The sequence below is a fragment of the Sinocyclocheilus anshuiensis genome, unplaced genomic scaffold, assembly GCF_001515605.1.
Source record: "Sinocyclocheilus anshuiensis isolate Anshui unplaced genomic scaffold, SAMN03320099.WGS_v1.1 scaffold207, whole genome shotgun sequence".
NCBI classification, from domain to species: domain Eukaryota; kingdom Metazoa; phylum Chordata; class Actinopteri; order Cypriniformes; family Cyprinidae; genus Sinocyclocheilus; species Sinocyclocheilus anshuiensis.
In genome coordinates, this window is record NW_015551045.1 from 483,427 (window position 1) to 501,965 (window position 18,539).

At 35.2% G+C, this 18,539-nt stretch overlaps 1 protein-coding gene and 1 pseudogene across 1 annotated transcript in view; one reads left to right on the forward strand and one right to left on the reverse strand.

Moving 5' to 3' along the window:
* Nucleotides 1-3,008, reverse strand: part of trap1 (TNF receptor-associated protein 1) — a 15,212-nt gene extending 12,204 nt beyond the window's left edge. The window contains 4 exon segments of the mRNA XM_016451323.1: nt 876-1,016; nt 1,487-1,569; nt 2,285-2,452; nt 2,806-3,008. Coding sequence (XP_016306809.1) covers nt 876-1,016; nt 1,487-1,569; nt 2,285-2,452; nt 2,806-2,926 — 513 coding nt within the window. The 5' untranslated portion in view covers nt 2,927-3,008.
* A 715-nt stretch (nt 3,009-3,723) lies between these two features.
* Nucleotides 3,724-17,624, forward strand: LOC107661651 (butyrophilin subfamily 1 member A1-like; annotated as a pseudogene).
* Nucleotides 17,625-18,539: the final 915 nt, after the last annotated feature.

Here is an 18,539-nt window from a genome sequence, read left to right on the forward strand (position 1 = left end):
AGAAGTCTTCAGGATGTCCCAGAGTGTCCAGCAAGCGCCAGGACCGTCTCCTCCTGAGGAGTCAGCTACGGAATCGTATTAACCACCAGTGCAGAGCTTGCTCAGGAATGGCAGCAAGTTGGTGTGAGAGCATCTGCACACACAGTGAGGTGAAGACTTTTGGACAACGGCCTAGTGTCAAGAAGGGAAGCAAAGAAGCCTCTTCTCTTCAAGAAAAACGTCAAGGACAGACTGAAATTCTGCAGGAAGTACAAGGATTGGACAGCAGAAGACTGGTGCAAAGTTATTTTCTCTGAAGCTCCCTTCCGACTGTTTGGGACATTGGAAAATTGATTGTTTGGAGAAGAAAAGGTGAACGCTACCATGAGTCCTGTGACGTGCCAACAGTGAAGCATCCTGAGACCATCCATGTGTGGGGTTGCTTTTCAACCAAGGGATTGGGCTCTCTCATAATTCTGCCCAAAGACACTGCCATGGATAAAGAATGGTATCAAAACTTCCTGCTAGAGTGACTTCTTCCAACGATCCATGAGCAATTTGGTGATGATCCGTGCATTTTCCAGCATGATGGAGCACCATGTCACAAAGCAAGAGTGATAAAGAAGTGGCTCAAAGATCATTACATTGACATTTTGGATCCGTGCAGGCAACTCCCAATTTTGGAATTACACAAATTGGCGAAAGAAATGCTATTCTTCATCTTTTTCCCTTACAACACTATTGGTCTTGAGAATTTAAATAAAGTTATGGGTAATGGAACAGGAGTAGCATGAAAAAAGTAGCATTAACAGCTATTTAATCTGATTCTAATGCATGATTCTGTTCTTGAGCCCCTCACAGAGCCGTGATGGACGAGCTGTATGGGTTGAAGGTACCTGGATGGTGAAGGTGCCTTTGGCAGCATCTGTCTGCAGGTGGATCTCCATTGGTGCTGTATCTCCTCCTGCTGTGATCATCTTGTGCCGCAGTTTCTCCAACGCATCGCTGCTGTTTGAGATGAGCTCTCGGATGAACACCTAACAGAGCAGGTGTGTGCCAGAAAACCACTGACCGCTAGACTGAGTTACAGACTGATCAATATATATATGACTTTTCTTCAATTCATGCATTGTTATATTCTTATAATTTATGTAGATATTTCTGGGGTGGTTTTCTAGTTATAAATCAGGATCCAATCCTTAAAATGCAATATTTATTAGTGTAAAACTTCTCCAATAAGACAATTGACAATATTTAGCCATATCAAGCTGATTAAATATGTACTTATTTGATTAGTTTTTGATCAAATAAATCTACAGGGTGGGCAATATATTCAAGATACATAATACAACATTATTGATGACAACTTGGATGCAATCAAATAATCAGCCTGAAAAATGCATTTGTTAATCACTCGATTGAGTCCTGTAGGATCATACAGTCTTGAATGCATCAAGAGAACTGATCAAACATGACAGCATTACATCTGTTTATGTTAATTTATCACCTCTTTCTCAGAATACAGTGATCTGGCCACAATATCCAGCAGTTTCTTCGTCTCTGCTTGGAACTCATGTTTGGAGTAGGATCCTTATTTGAACACAGAAACCACAACAGTTTAAACATACTTGCAATTTCAATACACTATAGTATATACTGTAATTTAAGTTTCTGAAACTTTACCATTCAAATGTTTGGGATCATAAGATTTTTTTAAATATTTTTTCAAGAAGTGTCTTATGTTCACCAAGGCTGCATTTTTTTTATATATATATATATATAAAAACTGTAATATTATTGCAATTTAAAATTACTATTTTCTATTTGAATCTATTTTAAAATGTAATTTATTCCTGTGATGCAAAGCTGAATTTTCAGCATCATTACTCCAGTCTTCAGTGTCACACCATTCAAATGTTTGGGATCATAAGATTTTTTAAAATATTTTTTCAAGAAGTGTCTTATGTTCACCAAGGCTGCATTTTTTTTATATATATATATAAAAAAGCTGTAATATTATTGCAATTTAAAATTACTATTTTCTATTTGAATCTATTTTAAAATGTAATTTATTCCTGTGATGCAAAGCTGAATTTTCAGCATCATTACTCCAGTCTTCAGTGTCACATGATCCTTCAGAAATCATTCCGATATGCTGATTTGATGCTATCAATGTTGAAAAAATGTGTGCTGTTTTTTAGGATTCTTTGATGAATAGAAAGGAACCACAGTTTTTGAAATGTAAATCTTTGACATTATAAATGTCACTTTAGATCAATATAATGCACCCCTAACTTTAGTGTACCTTGAATGTTCTCGGTGTCTCTGATGATGCTGTGGAGCGTCTCCTCCTCTGCGCTCTCAGCCTGTTGTGTGCTGTAGGAGCGATGAGCCACACTGACAGCAGCACAGCTGGAGCTCCACAGTCTGACAGGTCTGCTGTGATGCAGCTGCTGTCTGACATTAGTATCAACTGATGAAGAAAAGAGAGGCAGAATTAAACAGCACTGATGTTTATTGACCAAACAAATGGATTTGGATTTGATCATTATTACTGTATATGCTCGCTAGTCTTCACATCTGCATACACAGGTAAATATGGAGATTATTTACTGAGACTGATCACATATATTGAACATGTCCGACTGAGCTAGACTTATTCTGTACAAATCCTGTTTATTTTTGTCAATGAGACAAATACACATTTTTAACTGAAAAGCCTGCGTTTAGTTGATTGAAATCATTCTTCCCCTGTTATGATATTTCATCATACTGCCGTGTTCTGATTCGCTCATCCATAGTCTATTAAACAAGTTACACATGTACCTCCAGTGAATGTGGCGGGGACTATTGTTTTCCCGACCCCTCTGCTGGATGACAACAGCCTGACATGAGCCCGCTGACAGACATTCAGAGAATATTTGAGTGAACTTAATGATCGGATCATTTCTGCTTCTGCTGTAGTTTGACCTATAGAAGACTGGAAACTACGGCGTGACAGGCGTACAGTGACTGAAAGGACCCTGCGGACGCTCACTGATGACGTCTGCGTGCAGTTCGGTAGGTGCCGGTGTAAAATGTTTTAATGCAATTTCTCGAGCGACTTTTGGAGAAAAAAAGAAAGTTTTTGTGTTTTGTTTTATTTTATTTTATTTGTTTAATTACATTATAATATTGGCAAAATATTTATACAAAAACGTAGATTCCTTAACCCCCTCCTCTGTTTATTATATTTAGAATTTTTTTTTTTTTTTTTAAATATCAGAAGCCCCCATGAAGTCAAAATGCAATAAAACGGTTTGATCTTGTAATATCGTTTATTGTAGAAATAATTTTGACCCATTTCAATTTTTTTTTCTTTATCTGTCTTGATTTGATATGGTTCTGTTGTTAACCCTTCCATGTCACTTCATTGTTGAAAAGTGACTTTGAATTTGTGCCATTTTGTTGTAATAATATTTTTTATTAAATACGAAAATGTGAATGCTCTGCATACTAGACGAACAGATGTAACTTGAAGTAAATGACTTTATCTTCTCTGAATGAAACACTGACTAGTGATCTTGGAGTTTTGTAGTAAAGAGCAGTTTAAAATCTATTGGCTTCCTTCAAACTGATTGTAAAAATCACAGCGCTCCGCAAAAGCCGGTAATAATCCCTACAGTTAAAGCCTGAAGACACTCCTCATACAAAAAGAGACTGATTTCAGCAGCTGGATGATGATTAGGGCGGTGTCTTTGTCAAGAGGTAGATTGTGAAAGTGAAAGTGAGGCAGGATGTTCTCCTTTCGATCTTAAATAGGCTAACTCTCGTATCAACATTTTGTTAATATCAAATAATCATATAAATAATTTATTCAGAAACTCCTGTGAACACAGCAGTGCTCAGCTGAAGGTAAGTCAAGAACCAACCGAAAACACATTTACCTGAACAAGTGTCTGTGTGACTTCAGGTGAGTTTAACCGGTTAGGTAGGTCTATAAGTGATACTAACCCATATAAATGCGTTTTTAAAAAAGGATAGATTGAAATAATGCTACATTGTGCATTTCTGTCTTGCTTTCTCTGGACTAATTTAACCAGATTGTAGATGTGTATATATAAAATGTCAAATGTAAATGTGAAAGTATTCAGAGCCGACACATGCATGTTAACACACGAGTTGCCTGTTTATTATTAGTGGTCGACCAATATGTGTTTTTTGAGAGCCGATGCCGATATCTTGGAAAGCAGGGTGGCCGATATAAAGCCGATATAATTGTATTTATTTTTAATTAATATTCAAGAAATTTGAAATAATTTGAAAATGGATAAAAAAATAAATGTGTAAAATAAACATACTTAGACTTTAGATGACAAAGTATTTTTCACAAATAAATGTTTCATAAAAATATAATTAAAAAGGAAGTAAACACTGTAACCAACAGGGCACTCAGTAGGCTATTCTGGGAAGTTTGTGTGCATTGGGAATCATATATTTTCAAATAAAGCCAAGGTAACACTCATTTTACATACAGCACGCAATGAAAATGACATGAATATGACAGTGGGCAAATGCATAAAGCGCAGCATAATTTGAAATCACGAGTTTAAAGTTAGTCGATTGCGCGTCTCCAGTCAAGCAGAACTCTCCTAACCACATTCAATTCACACAGACCGACCGTCACGCAGAGAACACGCGATCATTCAGGATACACATGCACACTTCACACGACCTCACGGCTGGATTTGACTAAGTTTGTGGAATTAAATGTTCATTATTCATTCAAAGATTTGTTTAAATGATATAAATACGTATTTGCTGAATGCTGACGGCAAACGAGAAAGTATTATAATGTTTGCTTTTCTATTACTAATAATATAATACTTTGTATACATATTAATTCCTTTGTTTAACCGTTCTATCTGATTATTAGACAGACTTCTATCCGTATTAGACAGAACTGTTAACAGCGACAGTGAACAAGAGGGAGAATGTGAGCACTGTGTGTTCAGACGCTGCCGTTCTCGACCGCATCGGCCAAACAGAAAAACTTATCGGCCGATGCCGATATTTGTAAAATGCCAAATATCGGCCGATATATCGGGCTTGGCGATATATCGGTCGACCACTAATTATTATAATGTTTAATTTTCATTTGTGTCCTTTAGAGATGATGAAGTTCATTTGTTTGACTTTGCTGATTATTAGTGGAATTGCAGATTCATTATCAGGTAATTATTCACACGCATGTAAAGAGCTGAAGTGTGTGTTCATGTCTATTCATTGTCCAGCTGAACTATATTTATAATTATAGTTTAGCTTATAGTTTATGTGATAATGACCAGGTCAATGTACATTATGCCATTTATTACATGGCTTCTTACCAAGTAAATGGATGTGAAATTTTGATCTCAGGTGAAATTATTTTATCGGCTTACATGTAGAAACCACAGAACAGAAACTGTACGTTTCCTGGATAAATGGTCAGTAATTTGTCATTATTCAGAAATATTGACCAATTAGAATAAAGTTTACAAAGAGCCATTTATTAATGTTTAATAAAACAGAGGAAAAATGCAAACAAGCAGTGTTTTCAAGCAGAGATGATCAGACGCAGAGCTGTGTGGAGAAGGACAGTTACTGCTTTACATGGGAACGCTGTAGCCCTTGAAGGTTGACCGTTCAGCTGACAGGAGATTCACATATAATTAGACCTGCTTTCTTTCTCTTGTAACAGAGAAATATGAAGTCGTGGGTCCTGCAGATCCTGTGTTTGCTGTAGCTGGTGAAGATGTGATTCTGCCCTGTTCAGTTAAACCCAACATCAGTGTTGTGGACATGAGAGTGGAGTGGTTTAGACCTGGTCTGAAAGACTCACAACTAGTGCATCTCTATGAGAATCATGAAGACAGAAACACAGAGCAGATTCAGTCCTACAGAGGGAGAACGAAACTCAATCATCAAGAACTACAGAGAGGAAACGCATCACTGAAACTCTCATCTGTCCAAGTCTCTGATGAAGGACTTTATAAAGGTTTCATTCAGTCCAAATCCCGGTCTGATGATGCCACTGTTAATGTCAGTGTTGAAGGTGAGTAAACCATTGAAAACTAAAGGCTGGAATACACTACGTGACTTCTAAAATCTGAACAGCTTTTAAAACCATACACTTACCGACTTTGTAAATAGTCACAAAGGAAAGCTGGCTATCACACACTAAACGACGGAGGATCACACACTACCAGACTTTCAAGTTGTTCCGATAGCAAACTCATGCAGAAACATGCGCCTTGTTGCTAGGAGACGCGTGACCAATGAAAACAACGTGTTCTAAAATCGGCTGAAAATATCAAACATGTTTGATCTCCGACTGGATGGAATCAAAGTCTGAAGCTAAAAAATCGGAGTCTGTGTCCATCATACACTACATGATTTTTTAGGAAATCTGTCAACTCAAATCTGCAGACTGGCTCTGACTTTCTTCAACTAGCGTCAACTTCCCCAGACTGTAAATTCGGGGAAAATCGGGGCAAATGTCGTGTAATGTATTCCAGCCTTAACATGCTTAACTGTTAACATGCTTAACATCTAACTAACTTAAAAAAGCCAGAACAACAACAGAATGTTCTTCTTGTTGGTCTGTAGCTGCAGGACGTCCTCCAGTGATCACTGTAGATGGGTTTGATCATTCAGGAGGGCTTCATCTACAGTGTGAATCTGAAGGTTGGAACCCTGAACCTGATCTTGAGTGGCTGGACAGTGCAGGAGTCAGTTTGAGTTCAGAAACTACAGAGGCACACAGAGGGATTCAGTGTGAAACATACTATCACTTTACATCACAGTGACAAGATTCACTGCAGGGTCAAACTGAGACATCACATGCTGGAGACACTGATTATCAGCTCAAGTAAGTACTGACACTTTTGTTACTGTAATTTTGTCATCTCCTTGTGGTATTTTTGATGACGTAAAAATATTTAATGATTATCAGCTTAGTCAATTACATTATGTAAAGCTAAAACATTTTACTGTCTATGTACCATTCAGAAATGAACATGATATATTTTTTGAATCATCTCGTCAGAATGCTTAATGCTTAATTACTGTTTTGTTTTGCAGGTAATATGTTTCATTCTTGGAGGACATCAGTCATCGTGATCGTTGTGCTCAGTGTGATTGCTGGAATACTGATAGCTGTGTTTGCTCATAAAAACAGAGGTAAAATACTTGTTTTCTTGTTATTTTATATATTTTATGTAAATAAGGCAGTATAGGGATAATATTCAAGGCAAAGCAAGGCAAGTTTATTTATACAGTACATTTCATACACAATGTTAATTCAAAGTGCTTTACATAAAAAAAGGATTAAAATAATCATACAAATAATCACAACAATAAAAGCAAAGTATTACAATATTAAAATGATTTTATAAATTATTTAAAATTAATTAAAACATTTGAGAATAATAAAAATGAGTATTGTAAGGGTGGTTTCTCTACTGGTTCAGGCTGTAGGATTGCCGAATGACTAAAGAAACGTTAACAACACAATGGTATAGAATTGTCTATTTTCTTGTCTATTACCCCCCACTGCCACTTATACCAATGACGGAAATAAGCGCAGTTAGAATAGCCAAATATGTGGGAGAGCATTGATATTATGTGACTTTATTGTATTGCAATAGGTAGCACTTTAATGTTAATGTTGAATTGAGACTAGTTAGCAGCAAGCATCATTTATAATTGGAATGGTTTAATAACAGTATTTCATTATGGTTACACTTGAACTGGTTACAAAATAGATGAAGGATGGAAAAACATAAACAGTTAAATGTACCCAGAATGAATGTAAAATGTTATCTGAGAGAGAGAACGATAGAGGGAGAGAGTGCAGAGCCCCAAGAAGAGGGCCTTATCCCTTCCTTAACCATGTGACTGGCACATCTGGCACATCTGCTGCAGTTGGTTTGAGAGGTGTTTACAGACACATTTGAAGAACTGAACCGGATGTGTGGTTTGGTAAAGTGTGTTTTCTGCCAGTCACCCCAACGTTGTCTTGAATTGAGGGCCTTCATTATGCAGCAGGGCCTGTCTCCTCTCATGCCAGTGTTTGCTATCAGACAAGATTGAGAGCCTGGATAAAAGCAGTGCAATACCTGGCAGAAAATATTGATGTCTTGCATGGCTTCATCCCAACGTTGCCACAGACCTCTAAAGCTGTGCTGGAATTTTATACTTGGGGATTTTAATAACTGTAAGCTCAACAAGTCATTGAGTAATTTTTATCAATATGTTACTTGTAATACAAGACTGAATAAGACAATTGACCTCTGTTATGGCTCCATTACGGGGGCGATGAAATCTATTGCTGTTTTTCTGATCATAACATAGTTTATTTGTTACCTGTGTATAAATCAGTGCTACGTAGACAGCGAGTAAAAGAAAAAAGAGTCCAAGTTTGGACGGAGGACAGTTCATTGACTTTACAGGGGTGCTTTGATTGCACAGACTGGACTGTTTTTGAGGAAGCCTCAAGCAATATTGACGAACTTACTGAGATGGTGTGTGCGTATATTTCTTTCTGCACTGATTGTATTGTTCCTTATAAGTCGTTTGGAGTATTCCCCAATAATAAGCCTTGGATTTCAAAAAGAACAAAAGATCTTCTGCACAAAAAGAAAATAGCTTTTCAGATGGGAGAATTACAAAAAGTTAGAGAGATTAATAAAATGGTGAGAGCAGAAATACAGAAGGATAGGTTAAAATTTAATGATAAGGTAGAAGAGCAGCTGAATGGAAAAAATGTAAGATCAGCATGGCAGGGGGTCAAAACCTTGGCAGGTATTGAGAAGAAGGATACCAAAATAATCAGACTGGATGCTTTTAACTCCGATATAAATTTTGTGGATAAATTAAATGAGTGTTATTTAAGGTTTGACAATCATGATTTTAGTGCGGAAATAAATGAATTAAAACAGAGAACACTATCTAGTAATTATGGAAATACTGAAGGTCTTAAGGTTAAACGTCTTTTTCAAAATGTAGATGTAAAGAAGAGTCCAGGGCCTGATAACATAGGAGGTAAGGAGTTAAGGATCTGTGCAGATGAATTATGTGGAGTTTTACATTATATTTTTTTAGAGTCTCTTAAAGTACAAAAATTCTCCAAAATATGGAAAAAATCTAACATAGTCCCTGTGCCAAAAAGTAAAGTTACCAAGAATTTAAATGATTTTAGACCAGTTGCACTAACGTCATTAATTATGAAATGCTTTGAAAAAATAGTAAAGGAATTGATTTTACAGAAGATATTCACATACCTTTTTCATGTACGTGGAGGGCTGCTCTTTAAAGGGTTAGTTCACCAAAAAATGAAAATGGTCATAATTTATTCTCCCCCATCTTGTTCCAAACCCATACAAACTCTGCTAATTTTTGGAACACAAATAAATATATTTAATATTCTCTTAATTTTTGTCCTCCATTGCAAGTCTGGGAGACCAGTATTTTCTTCTGAACAGACATATTCGCTATGATATCATTTAAGATTCATATATAAATATTGGCATGGATTGCTTGTACAATAACTCTGTATTTTTGAAGCTTGAAAATACTGATTATCTAGACTTTCAATGTATTAACAAAAAATGATGAGAGAAAATTAAAAAATATCTTCATTTGTGTTCTAAAGATAGACAAAAGTCTTATAGGTTTGGAATGACATTAGGGCAAGTAAATGATTTTTTTGTGTGAACTATTCCTTTAAGAAAGGAAGACCAAGAATGATGACTCTCCAAATCAACAAAAACAACAAACATTCTTTTACTCTTAGTAAAAAAATAAATAAAAAATTATAACATGATGGAATTATGAAGTTTACTTGCGTTAACCGTCTTTCCCTCTCTTCTGAAAAAGCTGAGAAAATCACCTTCTCACACAAGCAGGGTTCTGTGTCGCTAACTCCCAGCACAATGAAGACACAAGCTCAACAAGTCTGAAATATAACATGCAAAACATTACTTTTAACAATTATCACTTCATCAGCCTCAAAATAATTAGGCTAGTCTTAATTACATAACGCCGTTTCCTTTAGGAAACTACATTCAGTTTAACCGCGAAAAAGAAGATAACGAATTAACATGTAAATATGTCAATAGCCCTCTATTAACACCTCAAAAAATTTTAATATTGTAAAATTGTATGTAAATATGACATAAGACACCATAAGACATTAAAAGTACCTCTTCCGTTCAGTAAAAGAGGCTGTTAAGACGAACTTATTTCTGAGGCGAAAACCGCATCCGCGTATTTTTCAATATAAGCTCTTTTCAGACCTATTTCCGCCTTCCATGAAATCTCAAAATACTACCGGACTCAAACAATGAATGATGACTTTACATTTTTAATCTTTACTTACCATAAACCGTCTTTCACTCACACCACAACGCCATTTCCTTTAGGAAACTACATTAAATTTAACCGCGAAAAAAATATAACAAATTAACATGTAAATATGTTAATAACCCTCTCTTAACACCTCAAAAAATTAAATATTGTAAAATCTTATGTAAATATGACATAAGACACTCACTGACGTTATATTAAAAGCACCTCTTCCACTCAGTAAAAGAGGCCGTTAAGAGTATTTCTGAAGCGAAATCCACGTCCGTGTATTTTTCAATATAAACTCTTTTCAGAATATTACCGCCTTCCATGAAATCTCAAAATACTACCGGACTCAAACAATAAATGGTGACTTTTCAAACAATGAATGATGACATTTTTAATCTTTACTTATCATAATCTTTGTCTTTCACTCGCACTCGCTTCCATCTGAAGACGCTGAGAAAATGGCGGCTTCTCGCACTGGTGTCGTCCGATGTTAACGTGACATGCGTGCTCTCTTTCACGTCCATGTTCCCAACCCAGGGCCGCTGGGTTATAGATCAAGACCAATTTTCAACCCAACATCCTTACCCAGCGGTCTCAACCCAGCGTTTTTTTTGTGTACCTTACTATTAATAAGCAGCAAATTAGTTTGAGGCAAAAGTTGCAGTTAATAGTTAGTTAGTTAGTTAGTTAGTTAATAGTGAGAACTGGTCCCCAAACTAAAGTGTGACCAATAAGTTAATTCAGTATTAATGTCAAGTCTGTTTTCATCCACAAAATATTTAATTAACAGACATTGTGTATTCATATACTTTTGTGTATATCTTAGGTCGTGTAATAATTATTGTTCACAAATTATATTTGTATTTGATGTCTGAATGCTGTTTTCTCTTCTTTATTCTGAATCTTCTTCAGAACACAATCAACTACAGGATGAGAAGAGGAGACTACAACATGGTGAATTTATCTTTATTACTTTATTAATTCATTATTCATTTAAGGTCAGCCATAAAATACAGTTTTAACTGTGTGTATTCATTTATTTTGTGTATATCTTGGGTCTGGTAAATGGTCACCAGTTGTTTATATAATGTATATTTATTCAGCTACTGTCATGGCTGGTTGCAAAAACAATATATAGAGCTGGATCTAAGTGCAAGCAGTATTGTTTAGTGAAAAAACACAAAAGAAACAGAGCACACTGGCAAAAAACACAGCAAACTGAGCAACCAACTTAAAAATGAGACGATAACATCAATAACGAACCAAAACCAAGGCTATAAATACACAAGGGCATAATTACCTAAACATAGGACAGGTGTAACTAAATCAGTAACAAAAGCAACAAACACAGTGATTAACACAGGTGAGAAAATTAAAACTAAAGAAACATGCACAGAAACACAAAACAGAACCAAACCCTGACACGTACCAGGGGCTTGTACCATGACGGTGGCCGAACTCAGGAGATGGTCCTCACTGCAGAACACAAGATCCAGGGGGCGAGGTTGGATCCAGATCCAACTCCTCCCACCTTCCATATCCCTAAACCTGCCCGTCTCCACCCCCTTATCCCTAAACCTACCCATCTCCACCCCTAAACCTACCATCTCCACCCCCTGGATGGATCTTGTGTACTGCAGTGAGGGGCTACTGGAACTCAGGGTTACAGGATTAGTTTTGAGTTGATCACCAACTTTCTCTGTCAACTCGGTCAGATCAGTTTCAGTAGAGTGCAGACGACGAAAACCAGACTGGAATTTATCAAACACATTATACCCATCTAAAACAGCTGTAAGTTCATTAACAACTATTTCCAGGACCTTATAGGTAGCTTATAAATAGGTCTATAATTTTGGGGCAAAGATGGATCAAGATTTGTTTTCTTGAGAATATGTTGAACAACAGCTTGTTTAAGATAAATTGGAACATGACCAGATGTTAGTGAATTATTAATTATGACGAGCACACAGGGACCAATGGTGTCAATAACGTTTTTAAACATCCAGGTACCACATCCAGGGGACTAGAAAAGACTTTCATAGAGCTAATGAGTTTAGTGAGATCTTCTAGTGTTATCAGAGAAAATATCTCCAAAGTTACTCAAATGGAAGTACAAGGTATTTGAAGAGAAGGAATAATATTATCTCGTATATTATAATCTTATCCACAAAGAAGGAGAGTAAACTGTTGCACTCGTCAACTGAAGAGATTTGGACCGCAGGTGATGGAGGAGAAACAATGTTACTGTATGGTGAAACTCATTTTTGGGATTATGTTACTTGCTACTAGATATTAGATTAGAAAAGTAGTTAATTCTGGCATCCTTAATCATGTTATTAAACTCCACTAGAAGTTCTTTTAAATGCTGTGGACTAGTAGTCGAGTAGATTTGCACAAACGCTCAATTTTACGACAGGTTTATTTATCATTCATCCAAGGGGTGGAGTTAAACAGAGGAGCTGCTCTGGATTTCATTGGAGCAACTTCATCCAAGATTGAAAGGCTGTACTCATTAAAAAGTTGTACTTGAACATCAACACTACCGTTTGACATAATAATGGAGGAATTTTCAAAAGCAGCACAAAAGTTTTCTTCAGAAAGGTTACTTAGGATGCAAGACTAAATTATCTGACTACATGGTGATGAGTCTAAATAAAAACATAAGTCAAATAAAATAACAATTATGATCTGAAATAAAAAGATCCTCAGATAGATCAGAACCAATATTTAAACCAAGACTAAAAACAAGGTCTAAAGTATGTCCTTTTATATGAGTAGGACCAGTAACATGTTGGGTGAGATTAAATGACTGTGATATTCATAGTCAGTTGCAAATTTATCAGAAACATCATCAATATGAATGTTGAAATCACCAACAATCACAATTCTAGAGAGATTAAGAATAGACGATAAAGAAATCACTAAAATCATCTAAGAAGGGAGCTATTAGGACCAGGTGAACGATAAATGAAAATACAATAAAAGGGATCTGTACCACCAACTTGAATCATTTGCAATTCAAAGGAAGAGAAAAACCCAGTATTAACCACCCAGCAGAAAAAAAAACAGTTTCTAAACACTACAGCGAGTCCTCCACCACGGCCTGAAATTCTCGATAGACTAATAAAGGTATAAATAATTATTTGGGCAAATTTCCTTAAGGGGAGCATTTTCCATATTTCTCTGCCAGATTTCAGTCAAAAACAAAAAGTCCAGCTCCTTGGATTTAAAAAAATCGTTCAATGCAAATGTTTTATTAGTTATTGAACGAGCATTTACCTGTGCCTTCCTGAAGGGAAGAGTAACGTCTTAACCAGATATTTTGCGGGGAATCGTGCGGAGTTGACAGGGACTCAATCCGCCGAGCGCAAAAACTCCACAAACGTATTTGGGAAGACGGGACGGAGACAGGAGAATCCAGCTGCTGTAGACGAGGGAGAATCATTAGACCATACAGTCTATGCATTAGACTCCTCTGAAGGAATCGACGCCGTTTTCCGACGACTCCTCGCTTCCAGGACAGCCTCAGCTTCACCTGAATCCCGGCCATTCTCCCTCACTTCCTCCGATGTCTTTGGGAACTTCGGTGTAGAAAACCACCGCCAGAATCAGCAGCTGAGTGGACTGATGTGGACAATAATGATTAGAATATCAGCCCAGGGTGGAGGAACATTATGATCTACCATTGATGATCTTATAGAAGAGTTTGGCGATCAGATACACCTGAACAGCAAGTCCATCATTAAGAAGCAGAAAAAACAGAACGACACACAGGACAGGAAGAACACAACCCCAGACAGACAGTGACAGCGGCCCAGCCAAACACAGGCGCCATCTTGGGTAACACTTTATAATAACTTTCATTAACAAACATTATATAATGCTTAACGGGTCATTAGTTAATATATATTCACATAGCTAGAAACATGAAATAATGAGCTTGTTAATGTTTACTAAACATTACCTAATGATCAACAGATAATTAATGTAAATTACAATGTTTACAAATGTCATTAAACCTTTAATTCATATGATCATGCACGTTTTGAAAATCTACAGATGATTTTAACAGATGTTATACAATGATTGAAAGCTTTTGTTAATGTACAACACTTTTGCTGCTATTGAGGTGTGATATGGTTAAGGTTAGGGTTTGGTGGTATGGGTTGTTTAAGGGGTCAAAAGTGTAGAGGGGTCAGTTTGGTTACTATAAGGGAACATGATTCAATCTGTTTATATTACATTGTTTTGATAAATGAACAAGTATTTTCTTGAAAAAAAAGATTTGTTTTCTCCTGCTGATGTATGATTCAAGGAATACCCTGTTTAATGATATAGTATACTAATATAAGTGTTGAGGCAATAAAAACATGTTTTCACCCAAATTACAACGTGTGTTACGTCTTTAAGAAGCATTTAAATAAACTTAACTAACCACCCTTTACACAAACCTTGTTACAGCAGCTAAAAGTCCAATGCCCATAAAGGTGTGATAGCAATCCGTTTAAATTTTCATCTTTCTTGCTGCTGCTTCATGTGTGAGCATGATTTGAACTCGAATAACATTCCGTAGTCCAGAAACGTTCTTTAGGTAAAGTTTAATAACAAAATTAACTGGAAAAATGTTATACGTTTATTTTTTTATTCCACAATTATTTATTTATTCCACATCTATATAAAAACAAATAACATATGGCTCTTACAGGTACTGAAAGATTAGTAAACCTTTATAAATATTTACAAATGATGAATAGTTTCCACTTTAGATTGGCTACTGCAAAAACATGAACAAATAATTAATAAATGATTTGTAAATTGAAGAAGTCTACACAACAAACGTAGACCAAATATATGAACTTTACAGGCTGTGATTATGAGTTAATGAATAATATGATAACATGAATAGTTCAGTGAATAGTAAAGAGTTAAAAATGACTGATTAAGCTCATTTTTTCACAACATTTGTAAATGTAAAAAAGAGCATTAGGTAATATGAACTGAAGTTTAATGACATTTGTTAGTATTCAAAAGTACATTAACAAATAAGCTTGTAATCATTATATAATTTGTTAAAATTATTTGTAGATTTTTAAAAAGTGCATGATCATATGAATTGAAAGTTTAATGACATTTGTAAGCATTTTAATTTACATTAAATAATGATATGTTAATCATTAGGTAACTTTTAATAAGTACATTAGTAAACATTAACAAGCACATTATCTCATATTTCTAGCTATGTGAATATATATTAACTAATGATCTGTTAAGCATTATATAATGATTGTTAATGATTTATTAATGAAAGTTATTATAAAGTGTTACCGCATCTTGCCTGTATATATTTAATTATATTTATATGTATATATTCAAAATAAAAGCTTCATAATTATTAAACTAAAATGGCTAAAGTGGTTATGGATTAAGGGTATAATAATTATATAAATCATATAAGATATTTATAATAATCAATCATCAATAAAAGCCAGACAATTTTTTTCTTTAAAAATGTTTTACTATGTAGTGTCCTTTAATTTGGAGCAAGAGAAACTGGGGAGTGACTTTATTGCATCAGAGATGTGTCACTTTGCTCAAAGTTGATTGGTCAAATTTCAGTTTGAGATCTCTAAATCAGAACATAACCTGTCCCAGAGCAAGTTACTATGGTGATGATCACAGCTAAAAGCCAAACCACTTTCATGGTGCCCAAAACCCAGAGTTGGTGCAAAATAAACTGAAATGTACCTGTCAGCTAAACCGGCTTCATGGTACATACAGGCCCCTGATGCACACTCCTGTGATGTTAACACACCCTATAAACACAACTACATGAGCATTACTTGTTTGTCAGAGTAATAAAAATGACAGAATTTTAATGTTCTTTTCTCATCTTTTTCTACATTTTCTTTAGAACGTGATCAACTTTTACAAAGTCTGAAGACAATCATATCTACAGGTGAATTTGTTTTATATGGCTTAATTAAAATATAAATTCATTACCTTTGAATTATTCTGCAAAACAATGAATCAACATGCTGTGCATTCATATGTGTATTCAATTCATTGTATTTTATTATTAGATATATAAACTCTATAAAGTCTTCTTGGATTTTGTTGGTCTTCAAGTGGTGATTAAAACGACTGATTTCATTATTGATCTAAAGATGAAGCCTTCATAACTTCATACTTTCTGTTTTTAGCTCTCACACATTCAAGAACACACAAGGGTGAGTAAAAGGCATAATTGTTTATTTTAATTAAAAGCATGTTTCATGGCATAATTATTTATTTTAATATACAGTATTTATAATAATTATTTATTTTAGATTACTAAATAATAGCAAGACAAAAAAATCAACACGAGGATTCAAAAATGAACAACACAATGACTCACAGACAACAAACTAAAAGCACATGAAGTGAAGCAGGAAAAATCAGAGCAATCAGAACATTTCAGTCTTTCAATAATAGATGTCAAAATGATGAGCATTATTGTTTATAATGTATTAAATGATAAGTGGTGTATTTTTACTTTTGTTTGTCTTGTTTTAAAGTTCTCATGATTCCTATAAAAATAAGTAATTGTCTTTATTTCATTATATACTCATCTGTAAAGCAGATTTTTCAATATTTTCCACAGTGAATGTGATTCTGGATGCTGATATGGCTCATCCACGTCTCATCGTGTCTGATGATGGGAAACAAGTGAGAAATGGAAACAGAAAACAGAAAGGAGTGGATGAACAAAAAGACAGATTTGATCAATATCTCGGTGTTCTTGGGAAGAATGGATTCTCCTCAGGGTGTTTTTACTTTGAGGTGCAGGTGAAGGGACAGACTGAGTGGTATTTAGGAGTGACCAGAGAATCTGTTAGCAGGAAGGGCTGGATCCGTCTGAGTCCTATGAATGGATACTGGACTGTGACTCTGAGAGATGGGGGGTATTGGGCTTATGAGTCTTACCATGTCTCTCTTTCTCTGAGTGTGAATCCTCAGAGGGTCGGTGTGTTTGTGGATTATGAAAAGGGCCTAGTCTACTTTTATGATGTGGAGTCCATGTATCATATCTATTCTTACACTAATCAGTCTTTTAATGAGAAACTCTATCCATTTGTTAGTTTGGGGTATTGGAGGAATGAAAACTCCACACCACCGATTATCTGTGATGATTACTAATGAGATCAGTGACTGAATTTACATGATCCACTTAAATAAACCAAAATACAATTTAAAAAAGTGTAACAGCAATAAATATTAAATATTATTTGCACTACCAGTCAAAAATCTGGTCACACAAGGGTGATTTTATGTTTTCTGTGATCTTAAAATGTTTTGGTTTTAAGACTTCTGCTTAAATGTCTGAAATGACTTTTGTAAATATAAATAATGCATATATATATATATATATATATATATATATATATACACATATGAATTTCTTTATAAGATAGAGGCTTTACTTTATTATGAATAATGTTTTGAGCTGGAGCAGATAATGAATGAAAAGCATCATGAAGAGCTCATCATGCAGTTAACTGTTCTTCCTTCAACACGGTTTGCTGTTGGTTGATGAATGTTCTTAATTTTCATTTTATTATTATTAATTTGATTTCTCATTGATTTTGCATTTCATTGAACTTCTGTGTCTTTCCAGCCCAGTTTTAAATTTTCTGTTATTTTTATGTTTGAGCTTCTCAGAACAAAATTGATTTTGAGTGCCAAGCTCCTAAAAGGACTGTTACATACCCAGTTTTAGATACCTTGCGTTTTTGTTATTTGGACTTTTAGGTTACATTCTGCCCCGTTTTGTTCCTGTTTCCTGTTCCGTTTGTAGTCGTTTTGTAGTTTTTCTTGATTGTTTCCCTGATTGTTTATAGGTGTGTCTTGTCAGTCTGTTAGCCCTTTGCTGCGTCCCAGTGTGCCTACTTACACTACACCCTTAAAGTATGTCTTTTGGTGAAGAAGTACACACTTTTAGTGTGTAGTAGACAGAGGCTGACAGTAACTAAGTACATTTACTTGAGTATTGTACTTAAGTACACTTTTTGAGTATCGGTTTATATATTTATATATTTATTTATTTATTTATTTATTTATGTTGTTTTTTTTCCTATAGGTTTTTAACATTCTAAAAGCTCTTTATTCCAAAGATACTACAAGCTAGTCAGTGTATTCAGTAGGTGTAA